Source organism: Mastigoproctus giganteus, chromosome 2, assembly GCF_048544385.1.
Source record: "Mastigoproctus giganteus isolate SK-2022 chromosome 2, ASM4854438v1, whole genome shotgun sequence".
NCBI classification, from domain to species: Eukaryota; Metazoa; Arthropoda; class Arachnida; order Uropygi; family Thelyphonidae; genus Mastigoproctus; species Mastigoproctus giganteus.
Window position 1 is genome coordinate 6,550,541 of NC_143576.1, and position 22,631 is coordinate 6,573,171.

At 39.4% G+C, this 22,631-nt stretch overlaps 1 protein-coding gene across 1 annotated transcript in view; it reads right to left on the bottom strand.

The window, feature by feature from the left end:
* The window catches only part of LOC150089137 (uncharacterized), a 448,517-nt gene that overhangs the window by 96,691 nt on the left and 329,195 nt on the right, over nucleotides 1-22,631 (bottom strand). Inside the window, exon 14 of the mRNA XM_090389422.1 lies at nucleotides 22,047-22,195. Within this exon, the coding sequence (XP_090245548.1) occupies nucleotides 22,047-22,195 (149 nt within the window). The remainder of the gene's footprint in view (nucleotides 1-22,046; nucleotides 22,196-22,631) is intronic.

Sequence of the window (22,631 nt, forward strand, 5' to 3'; positions counted from 1 at the left end):
CACCAACCAGGCGTGGCGACAGTAATGGCGGGACCGATCAATAATCATGACATCGTGGCGTGGGTCAGTGTCGTGCTGGGTCGACCAGAAGTGCTTAGCAATGGCTGAGTTCTCCACATCCGCTAAACGGATAGCTTTTTCGTGTTCAGAAACACAACTACTGAGCCTCCTGCCAGTTTCCCCAACGTAGCAGCCAGTGGAGTCACAGCAGAAAATATGGTAGACTAATTCACTCTGCAGTGGGGGGGGGGAACCAATGTTTTATCTCTTGAGACGAGAGATCACAACTTCCTGCCCGGCAGTTGTAAGCACTTCATTCCATGAGCCTTTAAAACTCTAGAAATCTGTTGTGTTAGGTTCGGGTAGAATGGGATAAAGGCGATCAATGCAGAGTAATTACTGTGCATGGTCCTCTGGGTTGCTACATGGTCACAGGCCCTGTAGCTCACACCTATGAGGTAGACGCACCTCGCAAGATCTGTCTTAACCCTAGTAATCTCAGTGTCTCTCTCATCTGCAGAACTAGAGTGATTCTAGTCACGGGTTAGCAGGGTTCGCACTGTGCCGAGAAGATGGCTGTGTGCATGTGCTGACCACATCAGCTTGTGATAGACCGTTGTCTTCAAACACGTGCCCTCATGCCAGACAAGGGTATCCAAATATAGAAGGGTATTGTCTATCTCCAGTTCGATGGTCAATTGAATGAAAAGCAACAGAGAATTAAGGGTGTGTGCTGGCCAATTCACCAACTACCAGTCAGCACATACATGCAGCCATCTTCTCAGCACAGCGCGAGCTCTGCTAATCCATGCCTGGACCCACTCTAGTTCTGTGGATGAGAGATACACTGAGGTTACTAGGCTTAAGACAGATTTTGCAAGGTGCGGCTACCCCAGCAGTGGCCTAGATAGGTGTGACCCACAGGCCCATGACCATGGGCAGTAACGACTCTGCCTCGACTGCCTTTATCCTGTTCTACCCGAACCTATCACAACAAATTTATAGAGTCTTAAAGGCTCGTGGGATAAAGTGCTTACAACTCCCGGGCAGGAAGATGCGATCTCTCATCTCAAGAGTTAAAATATCGGTTCCCCCTACTGCAGGGTGGATTAGTCTACCTTATTTCCTGCCATGATTGGCGCCTCCGTAGCCAGGTGGGAAGGAGCAGCAGTGCGTAGCACACGCTTCTTGATTAGACCGGGGTTCGAGCCCGTCACCACCAAATACCGAGGATGCGGAAAGGTCAGGGAATGACCACCGCATATCCCGGAGCAATATGGCCTTAGTTGCTAATGCTCCTAAAAACCAAATAACTAACTAACTAACTGCCATGATTTCAACTTTGGGGAAATTAGCAGGAGGCTCAGTAGTCTTGATTCTGAACATGAAAAAGCTATCCATTTAGCAGACATGGAGAACTCAGCCATTGTGAGCACTTCTGGTCGACCCAGCACGACACTGACCCATGCCACGATGTCATGATTATTTTTTTTATTTATTTTTTTTATGAAAACCCCAAACACGAAAGGTATCAAAACCTATAGTACCATGCATGGGTTGAAGGAGAAGTATGGGGGGGGGGGATGCCAGAAACTTTGCTCTAGCGACTAAACATGGGTTTCACCACTTCAAGCCTCCAATAAGCAAAGTGGTGGTATTTCACCAGTTGATGAAAGTCATCTACCACCTACATTTGATCGGTCCCGCCAATACTGTCGCCGCGCGTGGTTGGAGTCACTGCACATCTCATGCTGAAGCGATTCCTTTAAACAAAACAAAGGATGCCATGCCCATCAAATTACTGAGATGACCATCCTCTTTGCTGACAAACGTTGGCATTTACAATGTTTCTAGGCATTACAGCTACAACTACAAGCTTTCCCTTCTAAAGGCTAATTGTTACTTACACGTAGTTCACCATACATCACTGCCATGGCATGCACATAGAGTTCTATATTTCTGTATTTTAGATTAACGGTCACAACTGATGAAGGACGCCTTCCAGTCCGAAAGCTAGGTATTACTTCCCTGTATTATATTTTCTTGTGTTTTTGTTTGTATGAACATCGACATATTTTTATGTAACATTAAACATATTTTTAATTACAACCTATCGTTTTCTTTCCATTTTTGCTCTGTGGCACAATAATTCTCAGAAATAGACAAGTGAATTTTTCATTAATCTATGCATATTTTAAAATTCATTATATGTATAATGTTGTTTTTGGTTTTCAGGAGCATTGGCAACTAAGGCCATATTTCTCCAGGGATATGCGGTGGTCATTCCCTGACCTTTCTGCATCCTCCGTATTTGGTGGTCACAGTGTGCTAAGCACTGCTGCTCCTGCCCACCTGGCTACGGAGGTGCCTTATATGTATAAGTTTGCATATATATTGTGCTATATGGAATGCCATGATCATGATAAAGTTTGATTCTTGAAATTTTTTCAGGATATATTTTCAGATACTTTCAGGATTTGGGTATAAACAGACACAGTTTTTGATAAAAAGGTCAGGGGACATTTGAAACTGATGACATAGAAAAGAAAAGTTAAAAAATATATATATAATTAAGTATAAGAGTACAAACTGAAACTGTTTTAAAGCTCATTAAGGTATAGATTGTTAAAGAAATATTCTGGATAAAGTATGTGTTATGTATTTAATAAAAACTAGTGTAAATTTGTTTTCAATTTCTCAAAATTGAACTGCAATTTTTTTTCCACTTACAGTATTCCTCCTGTTCTTTTATGGCGGTGGTTTCCAATCTTTTTTGACTCGCGAACCCATTTCATTCAACATTATATTTTTTACCGCGAACCCCTTTCAACATAATATTTTTAAAGCAAGCCACTAAGCCCATATTCTCTGAAATAGTATAATATTTCTGAATTTTTATTACAAAATGTTTCCAGTACTACGTTTTTATAAGCGACATAGCATAATAATAATTTTTATTAATAAGTATTATTTATACTTTATAAAACAGTTATTAATCAGTCCAAACTAATTTTAAAAAGGTTAAGAGTAGAAATCTTGCTTCTTGTCCAATGGTACCGACCATTCTGGTCTCTTGCTAAAACTATTGGCTGCAATTTTTGTCCATCTCTGTTCCCACTTCTGTCAAAACCAGATGGTTCTGTTGCTACGTCAGCCAAAAATAAAGCTGACCTGATTATCCTAGTTTTCTTCCAACCCTGTATTGATGATCTTGGTTAAATCACCTCAAACCATTCCCAGTACACTCTATTCAATGTCTCTTCCGTCAAAAGTATGTCAGAAGAATTTTGATGAATCTAATGCTAAGAAAGCTCCAGGTCCTGATGATTTTTCTCCACTTGTTCTTGAAAGCTGAGCTCCTGAACTTACTTCTGTTATTTGCCGCTTTTTCCATTTCCTTATTCCAAAGGTGTTTTTCTTGCTGTTTGGAAATTTTCTCATATCCAGCCAGTTCCTAAAATGAGTGACAAATCCCTCCCATCCAATTATCGTCCCATTGCAATTACTTCTACTCTTTCTAAAGTAATGGAGAAATCAATTAACTGCCAACTCTTAAACTATCTAGAAACATTCTGTCTGATCAACGATTGCCGGTATGGATTCCGTCAGTGTCAATCCACTGGTGATATTCTGGCTTATGTTACCCATCTATAGACAAATTCAATGGAAAAGTTTTGTGAAACACAAGCAGTTGCTCTTGACATCTCGAAAGCTTTTGTTCGTGTTTGGCATAAACGTCTTATAAATAAGCTTCTATCCTATGGTTTGCCAGCTGTTTTTTGTAATTGAGTATACAATTTTATCTCTGACTGCTCACTAGTTAATGGTAGACAGCTCTCTGTCTTCTGACTTCTCCACTAAAGCGGGTGTTCCCCAAGATTCAGTTCTTTCTCCCACTGTCTTCCTCTTGTATATTAATGACCTTCTTCTATTGACTGGAAATCCTATCCATTGTTTTGCCAATGATAGCACATTGCATTCCATGTTCCAGTTTGAGAAACCTTGCCCTGCTCAAACTTCTCGAATATCCACTACCATTTCCTTAAATGCTGATCTCCGGGTAATTCTCCAATGGGGCAAAGTTAAATTAATTTCAGTCCTTCTAAAACTCAGTCCTGTCTTATATCTCGCAAACAGGATTCTTCTGCTCCTATGTTTATCTTCGATGATGTTCCGATTTCTAGGCAAGATCTTGAGGATCACCCTGACTTCTAACTTCTCCTGGCATAAAGCACATTATAAATATTCTTCCTCTGCATCTAAAAAACTTGGTTTTCTCTTTGTGTTACTTTTCTTCCAAACTGTTGTTGACTCTGTAGAAATCGCAAATCCGCCTACCACAGAATATTGTTCCCGCATCTGAGACGGTGCCCCAAAACCTCTCTCCGGCTTATAGATTCCATTCAAAAGGGGGGTAGTTAGGTTAATTAATGTCTCATCTCTAACAAAAAAAAAAAAAAATTATGATATTAGGTCATCCGTAAATGATTACATCTACCCATATATTTATTGTGTCTGAAACCGACTAACTCAGCCACGGAGTGAAAAAAGCCCATTAAAATTCCTTGCGTCATCGACGGGATTTAAACCCATGCCTTTGAGACCCAGTATGGGGAGGACGGGGACAATACCACCTTGCTACCGCTCAATAGTCCCATTTCTAACAGTCTTCCACTCTCTGTTTCATAGACATTTCGATAGATACTTCCACGGGCACTGTTCTTCTGAATTGGCTTCTATAATTCCCACTCTCTCTTTCAAAACAGTCTGAACATATGATGCCACCAGCCAACATCCATTTACTGGCCAACTTAAAACTCACAGAACCAACTTTTCATCTTCCTCGTTTATTCATTCAACTGCCGTTTTCTGGAACAATCTTCCTTCAATACATATTTCCTGAAAATTACAATCAACAGAAGTTCAAGTATAATGTCAACAAGTATCTCCTTTCAACTTTTCACCCTTAAACCTATGCAAGATACTAAGTACTATACGCTCTGAAAAAAAAAAAAAAAAAAAAGAAGTACCTGTACATAACAATGGTCCTTGAGAATAAAAAAAAAAATTAGCATGGAAAACGTTTATTTAACATGATATACCATAAGATAGTAAACTAATTATAAGGAATTGGGGGATATGTGGTTTCTTTCTTTGGCAATTCTTTACTTTTTACTTTATTGTTTATAATTAGTTATATTTTGTAGTTTTTTTTGTTTTTTTTTTATGTAAACCCCAAACACGAGAGGTATAAGAATCTATAGTACTTAGTAGACTGTAATTTTTAGGAAATACGTATGAAGGAAGGTTGTTCCAGAAAACGGCAGTTGAATGAATAAAGGAGGAAGCTGAAAAGATGGTTCTGTGAGTTTGAAGTTGGACAGTAAATGGATGTTGGCTGGGGGCGGCACATGTTCGGACTGTTCTGAAAGAGAGAGAGCGGGAATTATAGAAGCCAACTCAGAAGAACAGTGCCCATGAAAGTATCTGTAGAAGAGGAATGCATCAGAAACAGTATGCCTATGAGACAGCGAGTGGAGAGACTGTTAGTGATGAATCATTAATTAACCTAACTGCCCTCTTCTGAATGGAATCAAGCAGCCTGAGAGAGGTTTTGGGGGCACCACCCCAGATGTGGGAACAATATTCCATGGCAAAGCGGATTTGCAATTTATATAGAGTGACCAGCTGTTTGGAAGAAAAGTAACACCGAGAGCGAAAGAGAAAACCAAGTTTTTTAGATGCAGAAGAAGCAATATTTGTAATGTGCTTGTGCCAAGAGAGATTAGAAGTCAGGGTAATTTCCAAAAGAGATATATCATTTTGCCTAGAAATCGGAGTGTCACTAAAGATAAGCATAGGAGCAGAAGAATCTTTTTTGCGAGATATAAGACAAGATTGAGTTTTAGAAGGGTTGAAATCAACTAAGTTGTCTTTGCCCCACTGGAAAATTACCTGAAGATCGGCATTAAAGGAATCGGTAGCAGATTTTCGAGAAGTTGAAGCTGATTGAGCAGGACAAGGTTTCTCAAAATGGAAAGTGGAATGCAATGTGCTTTCATCGGCAAAACTATGGATAGGATTTCCAGTCAATGGAAGAACCAGAGCAGCAAAGCAAAAGGCTCAAGCTAATGGGAGTGCTGTGGCTCAGGGGAGAACTGAGGGGGGCAGTTGCCCTCTGAATCACAGCCTTTTAAGATGCACTGTTTGCTTGATGTTTGCTGAGCAATCAGGTACGGGACATGATACTGCCATGGGGGATGTCTTTGTGTGTGCACGATGCAAGGAGTGCAAGGAAATTAGCATTAGCATTAGCATTAGTAGAGGCATTTGATGCAAGAAAGCAAGCTTATGCAGCATCAGCCAAAAAAAAAAAAAAAAAACCCACTTCCACTTCACCCCCTCTGTTCGTTCAAAATACCTGTCCAGCTGAGCCTTAAACTTATTTAGGCTATCAACCTCCACTACAAGGGATGGAAGTCTGTTCCACCAACCACCCACCCGCTGGCTGAAGGCAAATTTCCGCACGTCTATCCTACATCTGTCTTTCCTCAATTTGAATTTATGCCCTCTCAGGTGATTTTTCTGAGCTAGAGGAAGAATCCCATCAGCATTGAGCATGCTCAAACCATTCAAGGCTTTATACACCTCTATCAGATCACCTCGCCGGTGCCTAGTCTCCAGACACTGTAATTTGCAAAACTTAAGCCTTTTTTCGTAAGAGCACCTTTGTTCCATTCACTAATCTTGTTGCCCTTCTCTGTAGTCGTTCCAGCAGCTCTACATCCTTCTTGAAATGAGGCCTCCAGACCTGTATACAGTACTCTAGGTGTGGCCTGACCATTGCCTTATACAAAGGAATAATCACTTCCTTATCCCTGCTAGAAAAATTCCTGTATATCATTGACAATACTCCATGAGCTACTCTTGCAGCCCGTCTGCACTGCTCAGACAACTTCATATCTGCCTGCACAACCACCCCCAAGTCCCTTTCATTCTCTACCGCTGTCAGTGTAGTACCACAGAGTTGATATGTTGCTCTGGGGTTGCTGTTTCCCATGTGTAGCACTTTACATTTGTCAATGTTAAACTTCATTTGCCACCTCTCAGCCCATCTGCTCAACCTTTCCAGATCCTGTTGCAGTAGCATAGTGTCAGTCGTGTCCTGGACAACCCTGCCAACCTTTGTATCGTCTGCAAACTTGGACATTAAGCTTGATATACCATCATCAATATCATTTATGATAAATTTATAAAAACACATTTATAAAATTAGGCGACAACTCAGTGTTGTTATGGGCCTGGTGGATGCCCTCGAAGGAAATAAATTGAGGAGGCCCATCAAGCTCTCAGCTGCCCACATCAACGCCAGAGCTTGCACTTGGTCATCTTGCAACACAGAGGCAGCCCCCAAGGCAGAATGCACTGGTCCCCCAGGAACTAGTAGTTGTTGGTGACTCTATTGTCAGGGAAACGGGGAACATGCTTTGTAAAAAGGATAGGTGGAACAGGACCGGGGTATGTCTGCCAGGGGCAAAGGTTGATGATGTTGTAGAGCGGATCTCATCTTTTAAGGGCACAAAAGGTGATATATTTTTTTTTTTTTTTTTTTAATGAAAACCCCAAACACGTACTTAGTACCGTGCATGGGTTGAAGGAGAAGTATGGGGAAGGGGGATGCTGGAAACTTTGCTCTAGAGAATATAGTTGTACACATTGGCATTAATGATATTAGGAGTAGGAGACCAGCGGAATTACTTAACAAGTACAGGTCACTGTTGAAAAAAAGCCGTGAAGTAGGGTTGAATTTGAAAGTGTCTGCAATTCTGCCCAGACACGATAGGAGGGAGTATATGTTGAGAGCCTTGTCGATCAATTCGGCCCTGGAAAGATTGTGCAAGGCTCAAGGGGTAGAATTTTTTTCAGCCTGGACTGTACTTGTTAACAGGAGAGATTGCTTCTACAGGGATGGGATACACTTAAATAGAAAGGGTGCAAGAATATTTGCTGATGCTATTGAGGCAGTGTTAGGTGGGTCGGAAAACTGCTAGCTTGGGGGGAGACAAAGACAAATAGATTAACAGTAGCCACTGGCAGAGGTGAAAGAGATTCTTGCACTGCTTCTATTGGAATGAGCAGAAGCCTAAAAAACAATATGCAGGATATTTCAGAGACTGCTGGAAGTCATTGCGGTACAAGTAAACACACGAGTTGTGTTAGGGTAGCTAAGAATAGAAACAGGTGCATGTATACTTGCGTGTACACCAATGCTAGGAGTTTAGTAAATAAATTTGATGAATTTGAGGTTTTGCTCAAAACATCAAAGGCAGATATTGTTGGGATATCAGAGACATGGTGTCACACAGATATAAGGAATGCAGAACTGGAATTTGGGGAGTACAACGTCTACAGAAAGGATAGACAGGATAGGAAGGGAGGAGGGGTTATGCTATTAGTTAAAAAACACATAAAATCCAAGGAAGTGAAGCCAGTCGACATAGATGGACAGGGCAGTGTCGAGTCAGTTTGGTGTGACATAAGCATGGGTAAATCAAAATTGAGAGTAGGAGTGTGCTATAGGCCTAATGACTCTGATGAGTATAATAAGATACTGTACAGGGAAATAGAATGGGCCAGTAAATCAGAGAGTCTTATAATGGGGGATTTTAATTTCCCAGACATTGACTGGCATTTGTGGTTGGTCACTCACACACTAGCAAGGATTTTGTGGATTTACTGGATGATTGTTTTCTACACCAGCATGTTTGGGAGGCAATTAGAGGGAGTAATACTCTTGATCTGATTATCAGTAGTGATTCTTCATGCATTAAGAATCTGCAGATAAAGGAATCACTAGGTGGCAGTGACACAGTGTGCTGAAGTGGGATTTACTCAAGGAGGTAACTACCATCAGAGGTAAAGGGAAGGGTTTTTGCTTTCATAAAGGCGACTATGATGGGCTGAGACAGTATTTAAATTCTATACAGTGGGACCAACTGATGATGTTACCAACAGCAAATTCAAAATGGGAAGCATTCAAGGAAATAATCTTGGAAGCTACCAGGCTTTACATACCAACCAAGAAATATTGTAAATATTGTTCAAGGTTCAGGCCTAAATGGTTGTCAGATGAACTAATGAGACATATGGCAGAGAAGAAAAATGCATGGGACACATACAAATTAATGGGTGACATGGAAGCCTATGATAGATATAAGTTGGTCTGTAACCAAGTCACAAAGGAGATTAGGCAGGCAAAGGCAGATTATGAGAAATTCTTGGCAAAGGATACAAAGAAAAACAGAAAAGAGTTCTTTACCTATTTAAACTCAAGAAGGAAAGGGATGAATCAGATTGGTCCACTGGATGTTGATGGTTCAACAGTTGAGGATTCTGCTCAGGTGGCTAACAATCTAAACGAGTATTTTGCATCTACATTCACACATGAGGAGTTATTTAGGAAGGGGAATGTCGTAGGTGAAGTAAACATTGGCAGTGAGCTAGATGATTTTCTAATAACTGAGAGGAAAGTGGAGGAGAAATTGTTGAGGATAAACATAAAAAAATGCAACTGGGGTGGATGGGATCTATCCAGTTATATTAAAGGAGGCTGCAAAGGAAGTAAGCAAACACCTGGCCATAATTATGAGAGCTTCTTTAGACTCAGGGGAGGTACCAATAGACTGGAGATGTGCAAATGTAACCCCAATTCACAAAGGAGGATCAAAGGCTGACACAAGTAATTATAGACCTGTTAGTTTAACTTCGGTTCCAGGAAAATTAATGGAGGCACTGGTTAAAGAAGCACTGCGGGTTCATCTGGACAAGAATTCTGTTATAGCTCAGACACAGCATGGGTTTGTTAAGGGCAGGTCTTGTCTGACCAATTTGATTGGATATTATGATGTAGTCACAAAAGAACTGGATGCAGGAAATAACTCTGATATTATATATTTGGATCTTAGAAAGGCTTTTGATACTGTTTCGGATGGAAGACTGCTGCACAAATTGGAGCAGTGTGGCATTAGAGGCAAATTGCTGCTATGGATAAAGGGATGGTTGAGTGGCAGAAGACAGAGAGTGGTAATCAATGGACACTGCTCAACGTGGACTAATGTTATTAGTGGAGTTCCTCAGGGTTCAGTGTTGGGTCCATTGTTGTTTTCAGTATTTATAAATGATATAGATGATGGTATATCAAGCTTAATGTCCAAGTTTGCAGACAATACAAAGGTTGGCAGGGTTGTTAAGGACACTACTGATGCTATGCTGCTGCAACAGGATCTGGAAAGGTTGAACAGATGGGCTGAGAGGTGGCAAATGAAGTTTAACATTGACAAATGTAAAGTACTACATATGGGAAACAGTAACCCCAGATCAATGTATCAACTCTGTGGTACTACGCTGACAGTGCTAGAGAATGAAAAGGACCTGGGGGTAATTGTGCAGGCAGATATGAAGTTCTCTGAGCAGAGCAGACGAGCTGCAAGAGTAGCTCATGGTGTTTTGTCAATGATATACAGGAATTTTTCTAGCAGGGATAGGGATGTGATTATTCCCTTGCATAAGGCATTGGTCAGGCCACACCTTGAGTACTGTATACAGGTCTGGAGGCCTCATTTCAAGAAGGATGTAGAGCTGCTGGAACGAGTACACAGAAGGGCAACAAGATTAGTGAATGGAACAAAGGGTTGCTCTTAAGAGAAAGGCTTAAGTTTTGCAAATTACAGAGTCTGGAGACTAGGCATCGGCGAGGTGATCTGATAGAGGTGTATAAGGCTTTGAATGGCTTGAGCATGCTCAATGCCGATGGGATTCTTCCTCTTGCTCAGAATAATCACCTGAGAGGGCATAAATTCAAATTGAGGAAGGATGGGTGTCGGATAGATGTGCGGAAATTTGCCTTTAGCCAGTGGGCAGCTGGTTTGTGGAATAGACTTCCATCACTTGTTGTTGAAGTTGATAGCCTAAACAAATTTAAGGCTCAGCTGGACAGGTATTTCGAATGAACGGAGGGGTGAAATGGGAGTAGTGGTTGTGCTTTTTTTTTTTTTTTTTTTTTGGCTGATGCTGAATAAGCTCACTTTCTTGCATCATATGCCTCTACTAATGCTAATGCTAATACAAGAGGAATAGATGTGGGGGAAAGAACTGAACCTTGGGGGAAACAGGCATTAGTGGAAAGTTAGAAGACAGAGAGCCATCTACCATCACCCTCAGTGAGCGATCAGAGAGAAAACTGGATAACCAATTACTAAAAAGAGGTGGCAAACCATAAGATGGAAGCTTGTTTAGAAGACCTTTATGCCAAACACGATCAAAAACCTTTGAGATGTCAAGAGCAACTACTTGTGTTTCACCGAACCTTTCCATTGAATTAGTCCATAAATGGGTAACATAAGCCAGAATATCACCAGTGGATCGACACTGAAGGAATCCATACTGGCGATCGTTGATCAGATGGAAGGTTTCTAGGTAGTTTAAGAGTTGGCGGTTAATTGATTTCTCCATTACTTTAGAAAGAGTAGAAGTAATTGCAATGGGACGATAATTGGATGGGAGGGATTTGTCACCCTTTTTAGGAACTGGCTGGATATGAGCAAATTTCCAAGCAAAGGAAAAACACCTTTGGAATAAGAAAGTGAAAAAAGGCGGCAAAGCATAGGAGTAAGTTCAGGAGCACACGTTTTGAGAACAAGTGGAGAAATACCATCAGGACCTGGAGCTTTCTTAGCATCAAGAGTCATCAAAATCCTTCTGATATCCTTTTGATGGAAGACCACAGGAGGCATTGAATGGAGCGAGTTAGGAATGGTGTGAGGTGTTTTACCAAGATCATTATTATGTGAATTGGAAGAAAAATGGGATGCTAGCAGGTCAGCTTTATCCTTGGCTGAAGTGACAACAGAACCATCTGGTTTGGACAGAGGTGGGAGCAGAGATGGGCAAAAGTTGTGGGCAAGCGACCAGAATGCTCGGCTACCATTAGGGCAAGAAGCAAGTTTTCTACTCTTAGCCTGTTCAAACTCTAGTTCATACTGATTAATAACTGCTTTACAATTGTTGCGAGCTTTGGTGTAGGCAGAAAATGAAACTGAAGAATTAGCAACATTCTTCTTTTGAACAGCCTTAGCACATTTATTGGAAAACCCAGGTTTAGATAAAGGACGAGATTTAAAAGTGGAGTGTGGGATAAAGGATTCCATTCCTGCAAGAATAATTTCACTGACAAGATCTGAGCAAACGTTGACATCAGAAATTTTGAAACAGTAATCCGACCAAGGAAAAGAAAAAAAGAAGTCTCTTCAGGTCATCCCATTTTGCATTCTTGTAATGCCAAACAACACGAGGTTATGAAAAGCCATGAGATAAAGTTTCCATTGGAGAAGAGACAATCACTAAGTTGTGATCTGAAGTGCCTAAAGGACCTCTCACTTCGACCATGTACTTAGAAGGGTTGTTTGTGAGAAAAAGATCAAGTGTATTGGCTGTATGATTAGGACTGTCCGGTATTCTTGTAGGTAAATGAACAAAGGTCATTAGTAATTGCAAAAGCCTCAGCATCTCAACCAGCTGGGTTGGTGTGACTAGAAAACGGAAGCCAGCTGGAGTTGTGAATCTTAAAATCACCCCACTGTTAGGAAAGTTGGACTGGAGAGAATCAAGTTGCAAAGAGAGGAAGTCAAAGAGCTCCAAGTGATTAGTGGAGTTGTGTGAACGGTAGAGACAACAGATGAATTTGACACAATGAGGTAGAGAGATTTTAAGCCAGAGAAGATCGAAGAGAGGAGATTCCAAATTACCAAGTCTCTAACAGGGAATATCAGAATGGACATATGCACAAGTACCACCTTTGAGGTGAAAGGAATCATAAAGCAAATAATTTGGGCATCTGAGATGAGTAGTAGTTGAATCAACCGATAACTGAGATTCTGTCAGAAAAAGTACATGGGGTTTGGCAGACTGCAAGAGGAAATGGACATCGTTGAGATTAGAATTGAGACCACGTATATTTGTGAAATGAAGTAGGAAGTGTTTGGGAGGTTTAGATCTTTTCGAAGATAAGCTTGCTCTATTAGTTTGACAATTCATGGTGTATTCAATAGTAAGAAAAAGTGGGTGGGACATGCTGGATGAAGTAATGAAATTTTTGGATATGGCATACACATGGTAAGAATATATCCAGATCCTTGACATAACGTGGCCTCCACAATTCCCCCTGTACACACACTACTCAGACTCCCTCCAGTCACTATCTGGCAGAGTAGAGGTAGCAGGCTTATACACTAGCTGATCCAGAAGCCTCCTAGAGAGTTACCAATAGGTTCGGTCTGGTGTACTAACTAGCGGCCAGCCTGCGAACACCGTTTTAGAGCTGTTCCCTCGAAATGTAAGAAATATTGGATCTCGCCACAATGTTCATCATAACCTCAAAATCATCAATCATACTGCATGATGGAAGAGATAGGGAAGGGTTGGCCGGAACTTAGCTCTAGAGACTAAACATGGGTTCCACCACTTCAAGCCTCCAATAAGCAAAGTGGTGGTATTGCACTGGTTGATGAGAGTCATCTACCACCTAGTTTACAACAATTTACCTATGTAAATCTAAACAGATGCCATTATAGAATTTTTAGTGCGAACCAACTGGAACACTTTTGCCAACCCCTGGGGGTTAGCGAACCACCGGATGGGGAACCGCTGTTTTATGATATCTTACATTAGCAATATTTTGCTAATTACTTGCAACAATATAGCAAGTAATATGCAGACTATCCCTGATTTTGTGTCTCACAAAAAAAAAAAAAAACTCAGTGCACTAGGAAATGTTAATAACTTTCACTGGAAAAGAAAACTCAAACAGTTTATAATAAAAAAAAAAAAACGTCAGCAAACTTCTACACAAGCTTCTTTGGTGCAACAAAGAATGTCCAAATGTTACTCGATTTCACAACAAGTTCGCTCCAAGATATCTGCACTGATAGTGGCAATTGCTTTCACAAGGCGTGATAAGGTGGCAATTAGATACCCTGGTGGAATAAACCAGATCTTTCACATAGCCCCAAAAGAACAAATCTAAGGGAGTTATATCAGGCAAATGAGGGAGCCATGGTATTGGTCCACCAACACTCAATCCAATATTCTGTGAACATGTCATTTGGAGCAGTGCGTACTTACAAGCTCCAATGTGATGATTCTCCATCTTATTGAAAGATTACATAGGGCTGTAGTGAGCAATCCAAGGAAATGCATATCATTCCCTCATGTCTAGGTATGTATTTCCTGTAATGGAATCCTTCTTGGAAAAAAATCATTATTATCAATGGTTTTCTCCAAAAAAAGAAAACCATTGATAATAATGATGTCCTTCACATAAGGACAAACCAAACACATTCACTTTTGGGCTGTCTTGCTCGAAAGTGCTCTTGGACACAGTGCAGGTTTTCATAACCACAGATTTGAACCTTGTGCCAGTTAACTTATTACTATTATTATTGTTGTTGCTATTATATTATTTCTCCCTGATTAGGGGATTCCACTCCATGAGGGGTACTGCTACCAAGTACACAGGGTGGTTGTAATGTGTGGTGTTACTGTTGGTCAAGGAACTCACTCACTATCCTACAGGTCTTCAGGATTGCGACTTTCTGGAGTTTCTTGTAGGTGTTCTCTGAGAGACCTACTGCTGCTATGTAGAGTCTTTGGCACCATACCAGTGGTTGACACAATGATCAGGATGGTCGTTACTTCTTGCATATGTCACATCTCCTTGACCTCATGTCTCAGGTTCGTGTACTTCCTAATTTTTTCCTCGTGGTTTTCCTGGACATTGCTAGTGTTGGGCACTGCTATGTCAATCAGGTAGGTAACCTTTTCCATCTTGTCCACAAGGGTTATGTCCGGTCTGTTGTGCGGGATGGTCTTATCCGTTATTATGGCACGGTCCCAGTACAGCTTGTGGGTTGTGGTGTCTAGTACTGCCTGGGGTTTGTTGCTATTATATTATTTCCTTTAAAGATGTAACCCTTTTATATTATTTCCTAAAAGATGTAACCTTTTCCATCTTGTCCACAAGGGTTATGTCCGGTCTTGTAGTATGGTACACTTTCTTTGGTCAACTGGTATTTCCTAGCTATTTCCTATGTATTTCCTATGTATTATCCTGGCTACCTGGCCGTGTCTACAAGTGTACTGAGTCTGATTGATCACATTGCATCCCGTGGTGATGTGTTGGATTGTTTATGAGGCCAGGTGGCAACATCGACATGTGCCATCTGATATTCCGGGCTCCTTTGTGATGTATTTTCTTTATTTCTGGTGTTGATTACCTAGTCTTGAATGGCCAGCATGAATCCTTCAGTCTCGGGGAAGAGTGTCCCGCTTGTGAGCCATGCATTGGAAGCAATGTTATCAATGTGATCTTGATGGAGGTCATTGTAGTGTCTGCCACGGAGTGTCTTCTTTGCCCATCTTTCTAGCTTTGTTCCTTGTGCGTTCTGGGCAGGAGGGGCTCCTCGCTTAAGTTGAGTGGGGTATACCATTTATCTATCTTCCTTATGGCCTGGTGGAGTGGTGCTGTGTTGTTCTCGAAGTAATCCTTCAGGTTAACTATCGCTGTTTTCTGTTGCTCTATCACGTCTATCAGGCCCCCCTTCCTCCCTCTTTCCGAGCTATTGTTAGTCTCTCCACTGCTGACTTCGGGTGGTGTTGGCGGCTCTTGGTCATCATTGTCCTTGTCTTTCTCGTGATATCCTCCAGCTCGGCGTTAATCCAATCTATGACCCCAAAGGAGTATGTTACCACTGAGACTGCATAGGTGTTTAAGGCTTTAACTATGTTCCCTCTGTTCAGCTTTGCTTTCAGCGGGCTTCTGAGTCTGATGGTATTTTTCGGTCAGGCAGGCTTTTAATTTCCTTGTGCTGTAACTGCTGAGCCTACATCATCCCCAAGTATTTGTAGACCTCTCCTTCTGCCATGGCTTCGATCTCTTTACCAGTCTGCAGCTGGTAGTTTCCATTGACTAATTTTCCCTGGTGCAATCCGTGGGTCTTGCATTTGTCTAGACCAAATTCCTAATATCATTGCTGGATTCTTCGATGATCTGGAGTAGTTGCTGGAGGTGCTTCTCGGTTGCCACATAGAGTATGATGTCATCCATGTACATCAGGTGGGTGAGGGTGTACAGATTCTTCCTTCCTTCTTTGAGGTTATATCCATACTTGCTGCCATTAAGCATGGTGGACAGCAGGTTGAGTGCTAGACAGAACCACAGTGGGCTCAGAGCATCTCCCTGAAAGATTCCTCTTCTAATGGGAATTGGCCTGGTTGTGATGTTCTCGACCTTAATGGTGGTACTCCATTTCACCATTGTTGTTCCTAGGAAGTTTGTCACTATCAGGTTGACCTTGTAGATCTTCAGGGTCTCTATTAGCCAGCTATGAGGTACGGAGTTGAAGGCCTTGCGGTAATCAATGTAGGCTGTGTATAAGTTGCGGTGCTTCTTGTAGGCTTGCTCCATAACTGCAGCATCTATGGTTAATTTCTCCTTGCATCCTTTCTGCTGTTTGGCCATTATGTTCTGATTCTCTAAGTGGTCTGATATCTTCTTGGTTATGCAGCTGGTCAGGATCTTGTACACTGTCGGGATTAGTGATTGGCCTATATTTCACCGGGTTTCTTGTATCTTCATCTTTAGGCTTCAGATATGTGACTCCTTCAGTGAGAAACTTCGGGATTATCTCTGGGTGCCTTATCATTCGAGTGAACTGATCTGCTAGGTGTTTGTGTGTATGCAGATGAGCTTCTTGTACCAGTAGTTATGGATGTTATCAATTCCTGGGGTTCGCCAGTTGTGGGTGTTCCTGATCAACTGTTTTACTACTTCTTCTCGAATCTTCCACTCTCTCATCTCTTGTATGTCCTTGGTTTTCTTCCATTCTACTTCTATCCAGGGTGCTCTGCTGTTATGTCTTACTTCACTGCTCCAGATATTTTCCCAGAACTCCTCGATCGTCTTCTTCTCGGGTGGTCCATTTCCTGCTTTCTCATCTTCACCCAGTTTCCTGTAGAAAGCTCTTTGCTTCTCATCGAAGATTTGTTGTTTATTTTCCTCTGGAAGCTCTCTTTGTATCGGTGTAGTCTCTTGCTGAGTGCGAGGAGGTTCTACTTCAGTTTGTCCAAGTATTCTCCTATTCTATGATTTTTGGTCTCATGTTTGTGTGGATGCTGTTTCTCTCTCTCTCTCTCTTAATGATGCTCTTCACCTTTCCAATCAATTTCTGTTGGTACTGGGTCAACTGACCTATCTTAACTCTTAATTCTTCGATCTTCTGCTGAAGTTTTTATTATTATTATTTATTTATTATTATTATTGATTATTATTATTATTATTATTATTAGCCCTGTGGTGCAAGGAAGCCTGAGGCTGCACAACTTTTCCCAAAATGTGAAACATTGCTTCATCTGAAAACATAGTATGATTCAAGAACTCGTGGTTTTGGTCGATGCGATCAACACTATCAATAGCAAAATTTTGCCGCTTGTCTTGATTTCTTGAACCATTTGTAATTTATAGATGTAAAAATGCAGTCGCTTGTGAACGACCCTGTGCAGAGTTTTATATGGCATGTTCAATTTCCTTGATATATGACTGATTGATTCTGCAGGCTATGGACAAAGGCAGCATGTACTTCTTCAGCTCACTCTTCTGAGCTGTTTTGATGACCTCCATGTTGCTTCTGCACATTATCAGTGTTCAAAAATGTACTGTATCATCTCCATATAGACTTTGGATCATGTGAGTCTTTGTTGAACATATGTCTAAATTGCCTTTGAACCATGACAACAGATTTCTCTGCAAAACCATCACTGCCTGCACTTTTTCTTGCACTGAAGCCATGTTTACACAAATGAGGCCTCAGTCACAGCGCTAAGTTGACCATATCCCTCTCTACTGGCTCCAACTACATTACCATATGTACAACACATGAATTTTAACGAACTTTTAAAATCAAGGCAGTTCAAAAGAGACACCTTCTACTTTTATTAATATAATATTAATAATGGAATTTTATAACTAATAATATATTAGTAATTGCAATATTAGTAATACAGTCGAATCGTGTTAATACAAAGTTCAAGGGACCTAAATTTTGACATTTTGTAGTGACGAGGTTTGTAGTAATGAGGTCCCCCAAAAGTGTCAAAATTTTATTTTTTTTTTGGCATATAGTATATATCTAAAAATAATAATATCAAAAATAAATAAATTAAATTAAATTAATAAAATAAAAATAAAAAATAATAAAAACAAATGCCTTGTCTAATTATAGTAACAGGGATAATACAAATTTTAAAGATTTTATTTTATTTGTAAGATAAACTAAAAGAAAATGAGCCACCAGCAAACTCCACCTTCCCCCAGCTCTCAGATCAATGCAGTTAGCAGAAGCTCTTCAACTACGCAGGCTCCGGTCCTACATCGGAGAAAGAAGGCTGCTGTTCACCATCAAAGATGGCCACCGGTAAAATTACAGAGCCAAACTTCTGGGATCACTGCTCTTGGCGCATTCCTCCCCCTTATCTCCGGTCTTCAGCACAGCTGCTAGCAAATCGTAACCGGCTAGTACTAACCGACAGATTCCTGCCAAAGCAAATGCTGCCCTCACTGCAAGCCATCAATGGGGACCTCCAAGAAGTGGTCAATAATAAAAAATACAGGAAGGGCATCCTCGTCAAACTGAAAATGTAAAACTGTGCTTTGTTAATAATCTGATGTAACTTATGTTTTTCTCATGTATCTTTTGTAAATATGTTTTGTAAACCCCTGGCACCATCATGCCGTGACGGGACTAATTCTATGTCTATCATTGCTGCAATTAAAGATTCTATTCTATTATTATTAAATGCAATTAATGGAAATGAAAATACTGTACAGAATATATTTTGTAACAAAGAATTAATCTTAATATAAAAGGAGACAAATGTTTATTAATTAATTTATCAAAAAATTTTTTGATATTTTTAACTACAGCACAGGCATTATCAAATGAAATAGTTGTTTCTTTATCAATATTACTGCAGGCCAACATGTTCTCTATTATGCTCAATGCATTTTGGACATCTTTTTTAGATGTGTGCGTGTGTGAGCGTGCTCGCTTCTTCACTTTTGCTGTCGCTGGTAATAAAAACGTTGTTGTGCTTGGTACTCAAGCAGCTCTTCTGGTGTTGTATTGCTGTGGTAGAAACAACAAAATATACTTTCACAAACTCTTCAAATTTGCCAACAAAATCCATATGCTCCTTCCCCATTCCTGAATGTTGCTATCACACTCAACTGCTGATTACGGAGAGCATCCAAGGCATTCCAATTTGGCTGCAAATTGTTCCCACCCTCCTTCTATGTTGAGGATCAAGTACCGTATCAGGTGGGTTCTATATGTTCTCCTGAGGTTATAAATAGTGGCTGCATAAAACTGGTGGTAATAGGAGGTAAAAACAACAGCAGTATATTTGTCAACTTAAGTTTCTCAGCATTCTGCTGAGAAACTTAAATTTTGACCATAAGCCAAGCACTTCTATTGACCACATAATCACAGGGAAGGTAATTAACTTCTTATTACATTTTTTCTTCCATCAAACACATTTTTTTAAAAATGTCTGGGGAATACGCCCAGAAGCACGAAATGTAAACAGGATCTATTTTCCATAGAATAACTAGGCATTACTGCATATATAGCTCATGAACTCACAGATGGTGGAAATCATTATGAAATCAAGCACAGATGTGTCTCAATTCAAAATACGTTCCATCAATGTTGTACCTTAGATTGACTGACTACAGCCTTTACTAAAGCAGCTTTCACAAATTCCGCTAGTCTTTCTTGTTTGCCAGCGATTCTTGGTGCAATATTATGGTCAAAATGTGCCATTTCATGTTATCTTTATGGTGTATTATGTCTGTTCAAGTGTGTGTGTGTGTGTGTTAATATATTACACATTAATACAGTATTATTAATATTAATTAATACAATGAATATTAATAATATCAATATGGAAAATAAATTTTTACACAATATCAGGGGTTGACCAATGGAGGGGGTTAGAATCCCTCTGCCTGAATACTAAACTTTCCAGGCTTTATAATATATTCTTTCTTTAACATTTAAGATTTAACATTTACACGTCGGCTGGTCAATTTACACATAACATATAAAATATGCAAATGTGAAGGTGAAATCACCTAATATAGACTCACATTTGATGCCACCAGATGTCAATGCTCTCATAAATTATTCTTGCAATGTAAATTGCAGCAGAAAATTTTGTTTGCTATTACAATTTTCATTAATCTGATGCAATATTATGTATTAAATATAATATTGCACCAGATTTATGATATAAAATCTCAAATTAATTCTAGCAATTTATTACATTTTTGCTTCCATCAAACATATTTTTTAAAAAAATTAAAATAGCAAACCCCTATAGTACTGATGAAGGATAAACAATGAAATATTCCAATAAAGAAATACAGCAGACTCTCAATTTACTGGGATTGGATTAACTGGGAAGCGGATTAACCAGGACACTTCAAGATTCCAAATGGGAAAAAAAAACAAAAAAAAAAAAAAAAAACAACCAAATATCATAAAATTCAAGTAATAACTAGAACCCGTTGCTCAAAAAAATCCCAAAAAACCCCCCAAATGTTTTTTGTTTTAGTGCGTCACGTCAATTGTTGTGTTTCGTTGCACCACAAAAAAGACAAGTTTTGTTTTGTTTTTATGTCAGGGATGTCGAAATTTTTTTTATAGTATATATATATATATTTTGTTTAGAAATCGCGAAAATGGTGGGTAAATGCAAAAGAGTTGTGCATTTACCCAACAAGGACTTCGAATTATTCAAAAGTTTGAAAACGGTGCACCAGATTAAATCTATAATGAATCATTATAATGTTGTTGACCAAACCATAAGCAACGTCGTAAAAAATAAAGGGAAGCTATTAGATTTAAAATCAACATTGCAAAAAATAAAGGGAAGCATCGTATTGGACACGCAAATAGTGTGTGCAAGTTTTTTTTCGTTTTTTATCTATCACCATATTTTTTACGTAGGTTGCTGAACATTTTTCGATACAGTAATTCCCGGACTTACACAACTACGGATTTATGTAAATTTTTTTTAGGATTGTAAAATTTAAAACAAAACAAAACAAAAAAATAATAATAATAAGCAGTCAATAATGACGATCACGGCATGCACAAATTGCACAAGTGAGATACGGAGTAACAAGCAAAAATATAGGAAAGAAGAGAAGATTCTTACAATTTATTTTTAGTTTTTTTTATATGACTGAAGATTTCTGTGAAGGGGATGCACACTTCAACATAATAACGTTTTGTTTGTTATTTGGTTTTTCGGAGTATTAGCAACTAAGGCCATACTGCTCCAGGGATATGCAGTGGTCATTCCCTGACCTTTCCACATCCTCCGTATTTGGTGGTCACGGGCTTGAACCCCGGTCTAATCAAGAAGCGTGTGCTAAGCACTGCTGCTCCTGCCCACCTGGCTACAGAGGTGCCACACAATAACATAAAAACCCACACAATCGAAACTATAGGTATTAACACAAATACTTAAAACTCGACGAAGTAAGAAGTTACATCTTACGTTAGTATTACGTAAGTCGAGGACTTCTGTATTTTTGGATTAGCCAGGATTTGTTTTTTACCATCTATCCCGGAAAATCGAGAGTCTACTGTAATAGCAGCATTGTGATTGTAATGCTTCCAGGCATTATAATACATGGAAGCATTATAAATATTACCTTATACAATATATATTAAATATCATATTAAAGAATAGATTATAATGCTTTTATGCATTATAATCTGTTCTTTCTTTAACATTTAATTTGGTATCCCAGAATAAAAATTTCTCCAATTCCAAATAATGGAAAAGAAAATTAATCTATACACGATTATAATATTTTCATTTATTGATAGTATACTACTAAAAAAAAAGAAAAATAATTTGGTTACCTTAGGAGGATCAGACCAATCAGGATCCCGCTGTAAGCTGTCAATCTCAAGATTTTCACTCGAAAAGTTTATTGTATTTGATTTTTGAATTCTATTTCCTCCAGAAAATACCTGTACAAGGCAATGTAGGTAACGTCCTTCCATGAAGACTAGAAATAAATAGATGTAAATAAATCTTAACAGGATATGGATTACATAAACATTAAACAAAGAATGCAAACAAAAGCAGCAATCCTGTTTTTGATGATTTTGTCCAGGTTAGTTGCTGTTCATATTAAAATAATAATTTAAAACAATATAACAAAATAATATTTAATACATCGTTTTGCTGTTTCACGGGGAACAGGGGAACGATGACAGATGATGATGAATGTATGTTATTGTTTAACATATGTTATCTCTTTATTGTTAGACATCCCTACCCTTTAGACCCTACAAGATAATTTTTGTACTTTTATACAATTCAGCCTTTCTACATAAATCTTGATCTTCCTTCTACATTAATGAACAAGTATGTTCATTAATTTATGAATTTAATTATAACCTATTATTTAATTTTAATTTTCATTAAAAATAATTTTTATA